Here is a 12,843-nt window from a genome sequence, read left to right as displayed (position 1 = left end):
GCGGGCACGGGTCTCGGGTTCCCAGCACAGCGCCCCGGCAGAAGATGGTGTAGGCGCCTCGCCTGCGTCCTACCCTGGCCCCCGTGCACCGAGCAGCGAGAGGCCCGGCCAGCCTAGCTCTGAGGAGGGCGGCACAGGGGAGGCGCGTGGAGCTCCAGTCGGGCTGGCTCTGCGTCTCCGGGAGTACGGAGCGCGGGGAGCAGGGCGAGGGTGTGCAGGCCAGGCTCCGGGATCCGTCCCTCCCCCCCCGCCCCCACCTCCGGTCCCCGCCCCAGTCTGGCGAGCAGAGAGAGGCATCCTCAGAGGTGCTGGCCCGTGACCCCCAACGGGAGAGGCCACAGGGTCAGGGGGGCGGGTGGGAGGGCCGGTGGGGGGCGGGGGCGGGGGCGGGCCGGGGTAGAGCCAGGAGAGCCTGGGGGGCGGGGGAGGGCAGAGCCGGGGGGGGGGGGGACAGAGGCAGGAGAGCAGGGTGGGGGGCGGGCTGGGGCAGAGCCGGGACCAGGGGAGCCGGGGAGGGCCAGGACCAGGCTCCCTTGCCGTTGCCAGATCAGGTGTGACCTGCGTCCCTGTTTGTCACGCACGCATCCGCGGGAGCTGTTGCCGCCGCAGCGGGTGTTGAAGCCTGTGACATTTACCGGGTTCCAGCTGAGCTGCCAGCAGGCCTGTATGTGAGCTGCTGGCTTTGCGCCACGACTCCGGGTGTGCCCACGGAGGCTTCTGTCACTCGCGACCTGCCCCCACCCACAGGGGCCCCGGGTGGGAGGGACAGATGTGCGCGGATCGTCCCACGGCCGCCCGCGCCCTGCACACGGCCGCCCCCAGACCTGTCTCCTCTGCCAGGCTCCAGACCCCTGGGGGCTGTTAGTAGCGGGTTTGGTTCGCAGGCCTGGGCTGGGTTTCCAGAGCCTGACTGCTGTGACTCCGGCCACCCTGTGTCCCCCTCCTCACGCCCAGCTGAGGACCGCGTTTCTTGCTTTAGAGGGCGGTGCAGTCGGAGACTCTCCCTTCTGCCACGGGCCCCCCAGCCCCCCTTTACCTGCTTCCCTCTGCCCCTCCCCCTATGTGCCCAAGGGCAACCAAGGAGTTGAAAACATGTTTTTAAATAGCTCTTTTCTAGACGAGTTTTAGGTTCACAGTGCAGCTGAGGGGAAGGTACAGAGATTTCCCAAGTGCCCCCCGTCCTCCCCCCAGAACGGACCCCCCCACCAGATAGTGCGTGGATTACACTGATGGACGCATCAGCACTCGGCGTCCGTGGCTTACCTTGGAGCTCACGCTTGCTGTGGTGCCTTCTGTGGGTTTGGGCAGACGTGTAGTGACACGTGTGTGTCACCGTGTAGCCTACAGGGAGCCCGTGGTCGAAAGGAGGCCTTGGGGTGGCTGGTTGGCACGTATCGGAGGGTGGCCGGCATCACCGGGCACCAGAAAGTCGCAGGTTCAAAGCCACGGTAGGCTGACGTGAAGAGGGCGGCCCGCCCCCGGTGTCTGTCGGCTAGCCAGGGGGCTTCGGGAACCCTGGGGACCGTCTGCCGGTGTCGGCTGACACGGAGCGCGTCCGCACCCTGGGGCCCAGCTGTCCTGCCCGGCTCGGTGTGCAGGTGCGTCCTGGGTGGAGGCCGGTAGCCTCCCCTCCTGGCTGCGTCCATTGTGGTGGGGCCTCTCTGTGGGCAGAGCTCTTACTGAGGGCCACCTTAACATCTCGTCCTTTATGGCTGATTTGTGCGCCTGTTTAAGAGGCCTTTGTCTGTTCCACGTCGTGGAAATACCCTCCTGGTGTCCCTTCCCGAAGCTTTTGGTTTTATGTGTCCCCTTGGAGTTTGGGATTTCTGTGGGGCCGGCTTCACTGTGTTGTCTGTCGCGAGGAAAGGGTCGGGTTCCTCTCCACGGGGCGTCCGGCACGCGGCGCACGTGGGCCCGATGCTGGCGTCTCCGAGCCCTTCTCTGGTCCGCTTGCCTGTCCTGGGCCGACCCCGGGCTGCTAGAAGCTGCAGGTTTGGAACAGCCTGAGGACCCCGCGCGTGTCAGGAGGCCTCCGGCTCCAGCTGTGTCAGCGTCTGCGCTGTGTGTGGCCCTCCGTTCTTCTGCGTGAGTTTTTCAAGCAGCCTGTTTCCGTGAAAAGTCTTCTGGGATTTTCTGGGCTTTATGGATCAATTTGTGGGAGATTGAAGTTGACGTTCGTTTTAACAGTACTGAATCTTCCAGTCGATGAATACCCCTGTTTCTTCCAGTGTTTTGTACTTTCAGGGATGCTTTGTTATTTTTGAGGAGGAGGCCTTTCCTGTCCTTCGTTAGATTTGTTCCCAAGTCTGTTTTGCGCTAACGTAGATGCCGTCTTGTGTGTGTACAAGTACAGTTGGGTTTGTATGCTTTAAAAAAAATGTTTTTTAATGTTTACTTATTTTTGAGAGAGAGACAGAGCGCGAGCCGGGGGGGGGGGGGCAGACAGAGAGAGGGAGACACAGAATGCGAAGCAGGCTCCAGGCTCCGAGCCGTCGGCACAGAGCCCGACGCGGGGCTCGAACTCACGGGCCGCGAGATCGTGACCTGAGCTGAAGCCGGACACCTAACCGACTGAGCCACCCAGGCGGCCTGTGTATATGGTTTTAAGTTTACTTATTTATTCAAGCAATCTCTACACCCGACCTGGGGCTCGAACTCATGACCCTGAGATCAAGAGCTGCGCGGTCTTCCAGCTGAGCCAGCCGGGCACCCTGAGATTTGTCTCTTGACATTGTGTCCACGTCTACAAGATTCAGTTATTAATCTTACGAGTTGGCTGTTGGGATCTCTTGCCTTTTTAACCCACGCGGTTGTGTGTGCGGCACCTTTTCTTTCCTTCTATTTTTTTGGGGGGTTTGATTCACTATTTTTCTAGCTTCTTGAGACCGATGCGCAGGTTCTTGATTTTAGTCTTTTTTGTTTTTCCTGATAAGAGCCTTAGAGACTGTCCCTTCCCCTCCAGGCAGATTTTAATTACATGGCGCAGTCCTGACGTGTCATTCAGAGTTGTGTTGCCCGTTTTGACAATGGTTGCGGGTTTTCTCCTTACCTTCGGATTATCGGCTTGCAGCGTAACCGTGTGGTCCGAGGACGCTCACCGAGCGCTCCACCGTGTGTGCACAGCTCAGCGCACGGTCTGCTCTGGTGGGGGTGCGTGTGCGTTTCAAAAGAACGTGTGTCTGTGGTCGTTGCGTGCGTTGGCTGATTGTGTGCCTTGAATCCCTGCTCGCGTCTGCTCGTTCTGCGGGACAGTTACAGCCTCCCGCCGCCCCCGTGGGCTGGGCTGCGACTTTCCCCTTGACCCCGTCGACGCCCGTCACGTGCCGGAGCTGCGTCGTCGTGGGGAGGGCGCAGCCCCACCTCTGGGGGATGGGCCCTGGATGCCGCGGGACGCCCGCCTGTTTCCTGAGCGCTTCTCCCCTCAGTTGCACCCGGTCTGATGTGCCGCAGGTGGACTCGCTCCCTTCTGCCTGGGGTTCGCGGGGTCGATTTCCATCTTAAAATTCACTCCTTCCTGATATGTTTAAGACGTGTCTCTTGTGAGCAATGTAGAATCATGTGTTTTTCTCTGATTTTTTAATTCAGTTTTGAAATATTTTTTGTTGGAGAATTTCCTCCATTTACATTAAATGTGCTTATTGGTGTATTTGCACTTAATTCCACTACTGGTTTTCTGTTTGCTACATTTGTTCTTTGTTGTTTTTTTCTCATGATGTCTTAGAGAAATCAAGTATTTTCTTACTCTCGTTTCCTTTATTTTGTAAATTTTTTTAATGTTTGTTTTTGAGAGAGAGAGAGAGACAGCAAGAGCGTTGATGCACGCACAAGTAGGGGAGGGGCAGAGACAGAGGGAGACCCAGAATCCGGAGCAGCTCCAGGCCGTGAGCTGTCAGCACAGAGCCTGACGTGGGACTTGAACCCACAAACCGTGAGATCATGACGTGAGCCACAGTCGGCTGCCTAACCAACCGAGACCCCCAGGCGCCCCCATACTATTTTCCTCTAAACACCTTGTCCGTCATGCATGTGTTTGTCATTGTTTTGCCCGCTAGCCTAGGTTATGTGCCCCTGTGCCTCTGACTTCTCAGGTTCCACCTTAGACTAGGGTACCAGTACTCCCCAGGCACGTGGACTGGCCCAGGCGTCCCCGTGGCCACCGCTCCCACTGCTGCTGGAGGTTAGCGCTCATTCAGATTTCCCAGTTTTGACCGTTCCCTTCCTGTATTTCTCTGCATCATCTAGGACCATTTTCCTCCCGTCTTAGGAACTCCACTCTTATTTTTAGTGTGTCCGCTGGAAGGAAGATTCTCTCTGCTGCTGTTTGTGTGAGACATCGTTGTTTTTATTTACTTCTTTTTTCAAATGTTTATTTTATTTTATTTTTATTAATTTTGAGAGAGAGTGAGCCGGAAGGGCGGGGTGGGTGTCTGGAGAGAGAGAATCCCAAGCAGGCTCTGCGCTGTCAGCACAGAGCCCAACACGGGCCTCGATCTCACGACCGTTGAGATCATGACCTGAGCCCAGATGAAGAATCGGACGCTTACCCGGTTGAGCCCCCGGTGCCCCCAGAACATGTTTATTTTGAAAGCTGTTTGGGTAGCCTGTAGGTGTTTCCTGCGGCCCTCCCGGGTCATCCCTGCCCACCGCCGGTCAGGGCTGGTCACTGGTCTGCATCATCTTGTCTCTGTTTCTCAGGGCAGCCAGCCCGTCGTCCCTGCTTTTAGGGAGTATGTTTTTCCAGCCTAGTGTCCGTGGGGCGTCTCTAGAATCGGTGGCATCATGTGTTTTATGTGTCCCGGGGGGGTCTGAGGCCGCATCCCGTCCCGTCCGTGTGTCCCAGGAGGGTCTGAGGCCGCGTCCCGTCCCAGCTGAGGTTCCCTGCATCCTCTCGTCCCGTCTGGTCTTGGGTCACATGCACATCTCACGTCCCACCTTGGGTTCTGCATCTTCCCTTCTGTTTTGTATTTTTCTCCTTCTTCTCCTCTCTCGGTTTCAATCTGAGTGTTTTCAGTAACCTACCTTTGGATTCCCTCAACCCTTCCTTTGCTGTGTCTTACCGGGTATTAGACCCGTCTGGTAATTTCTTAATTTCAGTTACTGTTTCTCATTAGATTCTAAGTTTTTGGCGAAGTGGCCCATCTCTGTAGTTACACAAAGGTCTTTAGTAACTCCCATCAGTAGGACCATCGGTGGTTCTGGTTGTACTGGTTTGGGGTATTTGGTCATGCCTGTTCTCTTGTTTGGCAAGTTTTTATTAAACTGACAGATACTGTGTTTGAGAACTTGAGGGGCTGTGGGCAGTTGCCCCCTGGGGGGTTTGCTGTCCTCGGAGGGGCGGGCAGTGTGGGGAGCAAGCCCTGCTCCAGCAGAGGCTGGTCGCCCGGGGCCCGACTGCCAGCCTCATTTGGTCGACCAGGTGCTGCCTGCCCTTGGAAGTGCCTGGACTTAAAGTCCACCTTCCTCCAGGGGGCGCCGCGCTTCGTCCCGGGGCAGCTGGTCCCCTGAGCGGGAGCACGGACTGCTGGCGTGGCCCTCCTTCTTTTGAGGGTCTTCCCCACAGCGGGGCTCCCAGTTGCTCCCCTGCCTTTTATCTATTTTTCCGCTTGTTCCCCACCCCCAACCACCGCCTGCTTCCGAGCGCCGGGCCCCTGGGTGCGTTTGTCTCCAGCCTGTGGGCACGCCTTTCGACACTTAAGTCAGGGCCTGCTCCTTCCTTCCCTGGACTGTCCGTGGCTTTCCCCGTGGCACAGAATCCCTGTCCTCCGTGGCCAGCAGGCTGCAGCTTCCAGCTCCTGTCTCCCTCGCCCTCCCTGTCTTCCCAGCCACAGCAGCTCCTGGCTGCCACTCCCTGTGCCTCAGGTGTGCTGACCTCCTCCGAGCTCCCAGTCACAGGTGCCGGCTGGCCTGCCACCAGCCAGTGGGGGAGCAGGTACCTCCCGCAGCACAGAGGTGGGCACGGTGCCTGAGTGCAGACCGCGTCCGGGGCCTGTGCTGCTCAGCCCCTCGCTGAGCCTGAGCCCTGGGCACATACAGGTGTGCTTGAACCAGGAGCTGCCAGCGCGGGATAGACCATCTCAGCATGGTTGGGGAGGGAGCCGAGACCTTTGGCCGGGGCCGGGGCGGGCTGGGGCGCGGGCCTGAGCTCTGCACCTCCCTGGCACTTGGGGGGGCAGGGCCGGCCTGGAATCCGGCCCTGGGCCCTTCCCGCACCTCTTCCGGGCAGGCAGCTGGCACAGGCCGTGGCGTGGAGCTGGGAGGGTGGGCTGCGGGCACCTCCAGAGTGTGGGAAGGTCCTGCAGAGTGACGATGACTGCCCGTGTCAATTATTTGAGGAGTCGTGTACATAAGGGAGCGCCCACCACAGGACGCCTCAGCCTCAGGCTCAGTGCGGGGGGAGCAGGGTCGGCGTGCGGGGACCGGGCGCTCAGAGCCCTGCAGGGCACTTCCGTCTTTACCAGGCACAACTCTTCAGTGGACGGGGTGTTGGGTGTTCCTGGTGGCCCTTGTCCTTCGTGGGGCGTGGCTGTGAGCTCCTGTCTAAGCAGGAGTGTGTCGGGCTCATAAATAATCGCCTGGGGAGAGATCAGTCAGGGCCAGAGCCACCCTGCAGAAGGGGGTGTGGGTGGACGGGGGGACAGGGGGTGCGTGCCGGGCAGGCCGGCCTCCGTGGGGCAGACGCGTCTGCTCCTGGTGCGGAGGGCGCCGCTGTCCCCGGCACCCCCCCCCCCCCCCCCCGTCTGTCCCCGCCGGGGCCCGGGAGCTGCGGTGCCGGTTGGGAGCTCTGCTGCCCCGACCGTTCCCGCCACCGTGAGCTGGAAGCGCGGTGTCTGTGCACGTGCTCACACCTCCCGTTGGCCCGCATGCTGATGCCATTTTCCTCGTCTCTCTTTGGGCGCCCTGAGGAAACACTCCCACCTGAGGCCGTGTAGACAAACGTCATGGTCTTTTAACTGTTTGCTCTGCCGTCATTAAATCTCTGTAAACTTTCCCACTTACTGAAAACGGGTCTGCGTGTAAATCGAGCCTCATCTGATCGTTCTTCCGGCACCGCGCACGCCAGCCAGGTGGTCCCCTGTCCCTCTCATGGTGGATCCGGACGCCGGGGCGTTGCTGGCCCAGCGTGGGCCGCCCCACCGTGGCACTGGAGCCCTCTGTACACGTCCTCAGAATCCTCTGTGGGGCCACGGGAGCGCCGGCGTTTTGGTCCGTGCGGACAGTGTTTGTGTTCGCACATCTCTTCGCAGGCCGACACCCCAAGCTGGTGCTCCCTGAGCGCAAGTGCCACCTAGCAGAGCATGTCAGGGACCAGGGGAGGCCGCCGGGCTCCAGGCCACCGGGAAGGTCTGCTGACCTTTTATGATTCCAGCACCCGCGAAGGGGGGCTGGTGCCCCTGTGCCAGGAAGGTGGGGGGCGCCGCCCCGCGGGCGTGCAGACACAGGCCCGCTGGCCGGCCAGATGAGACTTTCCAGAGCCACGGCACATCCCCACGTGCGCCTCAGCCGGGCGACCTGCTCTGGGCCGGGCCCCGAGGGCACTCACGAGGACAGCGTGGGCGCCCGTGTGGGGAAGCACGTTGTCCCCGCGGTCCTTGCTGCCCGGCCGGCGAGCACCGGCCGCGCGTGCGCGTCTCCTCCGGTGTCACGAGGAGAGCAGCCGCGCCTCCTTGGCTGCGCCTGGAGTCCAGTCTCCTGTTTGAAACACACACACTCCCCCAGGGTCTGCTGCGGGGATCGCGCTGCTCGGCCCACGGCAGAGGGAGGTGCAGACGCCCGCCTGCCCCCACGCGCCCTTCGGCTGCCAAGTCATTGACCGACCGGATCTCCGTGTTTGTCCGTGTTTCTTTTTTTCCCTCGGAGGGGAGATTGGCATAAAACAAAACGCTCGGGGGTTTTGACAGACGTACGTCTCTGCAGCAGGATGCAGGGCAACCTGGTCCCTTCTGGTCAGGCCCCCCCCCGCCCCCCGCCGCCCCCGAGGCACCCACTGAGGATTCTCACGGGCTGATTCGGCTTGTTCCAGACGTCGGGTGAAGGGAAGGCCTCTTCTGTAAGGGTTCTGTCGCTAGGCGAGCTTGTGGGCCTGCGCTGTGGCACACGCTCCGTGTGGGAGCGCCCGCCCCGCCACGGCTCTGCCGGGGGCGGTCGTCTGGGCTCTTCTGGCCGTTTGTACGAAGCCCTGTGTGGATGCGCATCCGCATGCCGTGAGCGAGAGCCTCGCCGGGAGGAGCCGGCCGGAGGCGGGCGCGGGGTCAGCCTTAGAGGAAGCCGGCCGGCCTCCCGCCATCGGGCCGTCCCGCTGCGCCCCAGCCCGCAGAGCGCGTGAGGCCGGCGTTGGGTGCTGTGGGGGGGCACTTTGTTCGCCTTTCTCTTGCGAGGTCTTTCTCGTGTGCTTATTGGCTCTTGGCTTCTCCCTGTGAAGTGTCTGTTCAAAACTTTCACTCCTCTTTTTGCCTTTGTTTTGTTATTACTTTGTAATAGATTTCGTTTTTCAGAGCAGTTGTAGGTTAAGGAAAAATTGTGCAGAGTCCCCCGTGCGCCTCTGTCCCCTCCCCCCCCACCCCTGCATTTCCCTGTCAACACCTGCGTTAGTGCGTAGACACCTGCGAAAGTCACGGCTGACGGCCCAGCGTCACGTCGTCCTTACCGCAGGCCCGCGCCTGACACCAGGGCTCGCTCCCGTCACGTGCTGCGGTGCCTTCCGTGGCTCTGACAGGTGTGCGGTCAGTGCCGCGTGTCCGCGACCGGGAACGTCACATGCGGTGGCTTCGCCGCCCCGGACGGCCCCTGTGCTCCACCTGTGCGCCCCTCCCCCACCCGGGCAACCTCCCACGCCTGCACCGTCTCCGGGGCTTTGCCTTTTCCGACCGTCACGGACCCGGAGTCCTGTGGTTCCCGCCTCTTGGCTCGGCTCATTTCTTGTGTCCTTTTTGGTGCCACGGGTCACCGCTCCCTCCTGTAGCTCGACTTCCTTTCCTCTCCCTTCCTCCCCGGCCTTCTTTGCTCCCGGCCTTCCCTGGTGTATCCCGCTTAAGGGTGTGCCTTCAGAGACTGAGAAACCCGGTGCCTTTTAGTCAAGGACCTTAAAGGTGGGGGCGGGATGTCTGGGACCTTGTGCAAAGCTGTGGCCTCGGGGAGCCCTTTCTTCTTGATGTGTTGGGCCCGGGGTTACCCTCCCGATGCCTGGTCTGGGCTCTGACTCAGCACGTGGGGATTTCTCGTCCTCACCTTCTCAGAGCCACAGCAGACCCGTGAGTGACATGGAGTTTCTCTTCTCTTGACGAGCCGCCCTACTCGGTGGCTTGTGTTTTGTGTTTTTGTGTACGTGTCCAGCTGAGTTTCATCACTTAGGACATAATCTGGTGACTCTTTAATCGCCTGCTGAGAGTGAGCACAGGTCCCGTGCCAGAGTCTCCACAGCTGTCCCCTCAAGCACCGGCACTCTGGAGGTGCCTGCCAGCCACCAAGGGCGGGTGGCCCTCTGTCCACGTGTCTGTTCCCCAGGAGCCACGAGTCGTGGGGCAGAGGCCACACGTAGTGCCTGGGTGGCCGTCAGTAGGTGCTCGGGGGACAGACCGAGCGTCGTCACGCGCTTCTGGGCTGTGCCACACGGGGGGGTGGGCCTGTGAGGACTGCATTCACGGCCCCTCTCCCCCTGTCCTGGGAGCGGTTCACAGAGGTCTCCGTGAGCAGCCCCGATGCCTCACTCCTCTCGATCCATGCCGAGCTTAGATTCACGACGAGGTCCGGTGGCCGGGTGTATGGTCGGTGCCTCTGGGAGGCTGTCGGGTAACGGGGGGTCCATGGCTTGAGTGCACGTGTTCCTTGACTCCTGCCACAGACATGCTCCTCGACCTCAGTGATCTGCTCCAGGTAGACTGGTTTCCTTCCTGAGCCCTTTTCCCAAGGGAGGCTGGGACTGGGGCACAGGATGCGCCAGGGTGTGGTCTGTTCAAGAGCTGGGAGGGGGCAGTAAACACGGGTCACACTGTGGTCCTGGGAGCCGGGCGGCCTCGGCCTCAGAACCAGTGGGAAGACCCAGGTGTACTTGGTCCGAGACAAGGGAGATTCTTTAAAACGGGGGGGGGGGGGTGTCACGGCACAGACGTGTCCACGGTGTGAGGGTGTGTGCGGGGCGATCATGGATTCCACGCCTGCGCGGAAAGCGTGGTCGGGTCCCGGTGCACCTGGGCCGCAGGGCCCCCCAGTGCTGACGAGGCTGGGCTTTCACGAAAACCACATGCCACCTACGTGGTCGCTGTCCTAGCTGTCCTCGTAAATGGCGTCTCTCAGGAGTCCTCTGAGATGCTCTGGCCGAGCTAACAGTCATCTGTTGGGATCGTGGAAATGGAACACTGCACATGCGGTACCAAGGGGGCGGGGGGCGGGGGGTGTGGCCTCACGGGCCGGTTCCGTCCCGGGACTTCCCACAAAGGACGGAGTGCGTCTGGTGTAGGGCAGATGCTCAGAAGCCCTTAGGCAAAGCCTGGATGGGTCAGGGTGGTGTTCTGGCGGTTTCTTGCTTCGCACCGTTGGATATGGGAAACCAGCACAGGGCCAGACAGAAGGGGTGCGTGTTCTTGCTCCTCCGGGCTGGACCAAGGCCCCGGGGGCAGCCGCTGCGCCGGCCGGCTGAACCCACACAATTTACTGTGAGCTTTTATTGCCCGAGATGGAGGGGTGTGCCTCGGGCCCCTGGGCCAGCCTGCTGGGTGGGTGTGGGGGGACCTGGGCAGAGCCGGCCCCAGGCTCTGGGCCGCGTCCCTTCCCATCAGCGGGGTCTCCCTGGGGCCGGGACGGGCGCAGCACACACAGGACGTGTTTGTGTGCTTGTCTGTGGGTGTGGGGCAGCGTGTCGGGTGAGGGTCTCGCCTGGGGCTCTGGCTGCGGGGGGCTGACACGGGTCCTCCCATCCGTTCTTGTGTGAACGCTCGCCGAGTGGACCTTTCTCCCCGGGCTCGGCCCCCGCTCAGGCGTGGCTGGTACAGGAGCACTCAGGGCCGTCTGGGCGGAGAGCCCATCTGCCAGGTGGACAGGATGGGGGGTGCTGGCTAGCCATGCCCGGCTGTACCGGCCGCCTTCACAGAGACAAGCTACAAACACCTCAGAGCTCCTAGTGCGTGCTGGTGCACGTTAGCGTCTGTGGCAATAACCGTGTGTGTTGTGCGGGTGTGGCCTTTCAACAATTTGACTTTCCATTTGAAGTCTGTTCAGAGGACTGTTTCCTGCAGATCTTCATCTGCTCGGGACACAGGCAGGGTGGGAGGCGTGAAGGGGGACCGGCGGGTGCTGCGGTGGGAGGAGACGGTGAGGGGGACGCTGAGCTCCACTCTCAGACGGGCCTGAAGTCGGGAGGGTCAAGTTGCAGGAACTTGGGGGAGCCCGGCAAAGGCTGGGGCACTCATAGAACGTCCGCACACACGGACACGCGGAGACGCGGCACGCGTGGGCAGGCTGAGGGCTGAATCCCTTCGGAAGGCACGCTCCGTGAGCCGCCAGCCCTGCGAAGGGGGGCTTCTCCCAGGAGGAGGCCTGGATGGGAAGTGCAGGTCTGCCCAAGCTGGCACCTTCCACGTCCTCTGAGGGGGCTTTGTGCCATCCCTTAGCGCTCCCGGACGGCCGCAGGCACCTGCCTGTGCTGCCTGAGAGGCCTTTTCTGGTGTCCCCTTGGGCACCGGCGAAAGGGCCCTCATCCGGGCCTTCATAGGCCAGGCTTGATTAGGCAGACAAACTCCCTGGGGAGACCAGAGACAGAGGGCCAGGGCCAGGATACTGAGGCCTGAGAGTCCCAGGGGAGGGGCGGGAGGGCACCAAGCCTGAGCTTTTCCCAATTCTGCACCCCACCCGAGCGGACCGGCTTCTTCCATGCCTGTGGTCAGGCACCCCTCAGAGGCCCCCCTCCCACAAGGTGCCCAGGCCAGCACGGGGCAGGCTCTCAGGGCGGCCGAGGCCCGGCCGCACTGGAGGGTCGTGTCCAGGAGTACATGACTGGGTGCTGCGGTTGGTCAGGTGCTGGGCTCCACAGCGGATTTGGACTCGAGGTGGGAGTGGGCGGCGTGTCGCCGAGATCTGCGGAGACCCACGGCCACGACTGAGCTGCTCCCGGCGAGGGGCCGAGGCCATGGCTCCCGGGCCCGTTGGGAGCACGGCATGCCGTGGCCAGCAGGCCCCGAACGTGCGGGCGCACGCCACTCTGAATGACACACCTTGCACTCCGCGTGCTTCCGCTTTGCTAACTGTCTCTCAGGCAGCTTTTTTCCTCAGCAAATCGCCACTGCTGAGACGGTGGTGGGGCCTGGAAAGCTGCCTGGGACTGGGAAGCAGGGCCCTGGGCTGCCGTGGGCTCATGGGGGCTGGCAGGGAGCCTTACCAGGGCTCTGCGGACTCAACGACGAAGTGCATATTTTAAGAGAAGAAAGCAAACGTTTCCTAAATTGCTAATCTCGGTAGTGGTTTTTTCGTGACAGGTGAACGTTTACGTGCTGGGGAAGACCTTCCTCCTCCTGGCGAGAGAGCTCTGCATCAACGCACCAGCAATAGGTATGGCGGGGCCGGCGGGGGGGGCGGCGGGGGGCGGGTGGGGGGCGTGCTCGGACGGGAGGCGGTCACGTGCGGGCACAGCAGCTCCGCCAGGTAGGAAGCAACCCTGTCCGAGGGCAGCCCGGAACCCCACGGCCTGGGGGTTACCCCCGGTATAAGACCAGAGCGCCCTGCGGTTGTGGGTGAGCGCGCAGAGAGGGAGCGGTGCTGCTGCCTTGGGGGCCCGCCCGCCTCGTGAGAACAGGGCTGGAGGCGGGTGCCTCGGGGAGGCCAGGACCCCTGCGGATGGAGTGCCGCTTTCCTAGC

The 12,843-nt window shown here is 61.9% G+C and overlaps 1 protein-coding gene across 1 annotated transcript in view; it reads left to right on the top strand.

Annotated features, from left to right (window-relative positions):
- Positions 1 to 12,843, top strand: part of BRF1 (BRF1 RNA polymerase III transcription initiation factor subunit) — a 60,644-nt gene that overhangs the window by 23,472 nt on the left and 24,329 nt on the right. Inside the window, exons 4-5 of the mRNA XM_042990738.1 lie at positions 9,839 to 9,870; positions 12,465 to 12,537. Coding sequence (XP_042846672.1) covers positions 9,839 to 9,870; positions 12,465 to 12,537 — 105 coding nt within the window. The remainder of the gene's footprint in view (positions 1 to 9,838; positions 9,871 to 12,464; positions 12,538 to 12,843) is intronic.

The sequence above is a fragment of the Panthera tigris genome, chromosome B3, assembly GCF_018350195.1.
Source record: "Panthera tigris isolate Pti1 chromosome B3, P.tigris_Pti1_mat1.1, whole genome shotgun sequence".
NCBI classification, from domain to species: Eukaryota; Metazoa; Chordata; class Mammalia; order Carnivora; family Felidae; genus Panthera; species Panthera tigris.
This window is presented reverse-complemented; position numbering and strand designations above follow the sequence as displayed.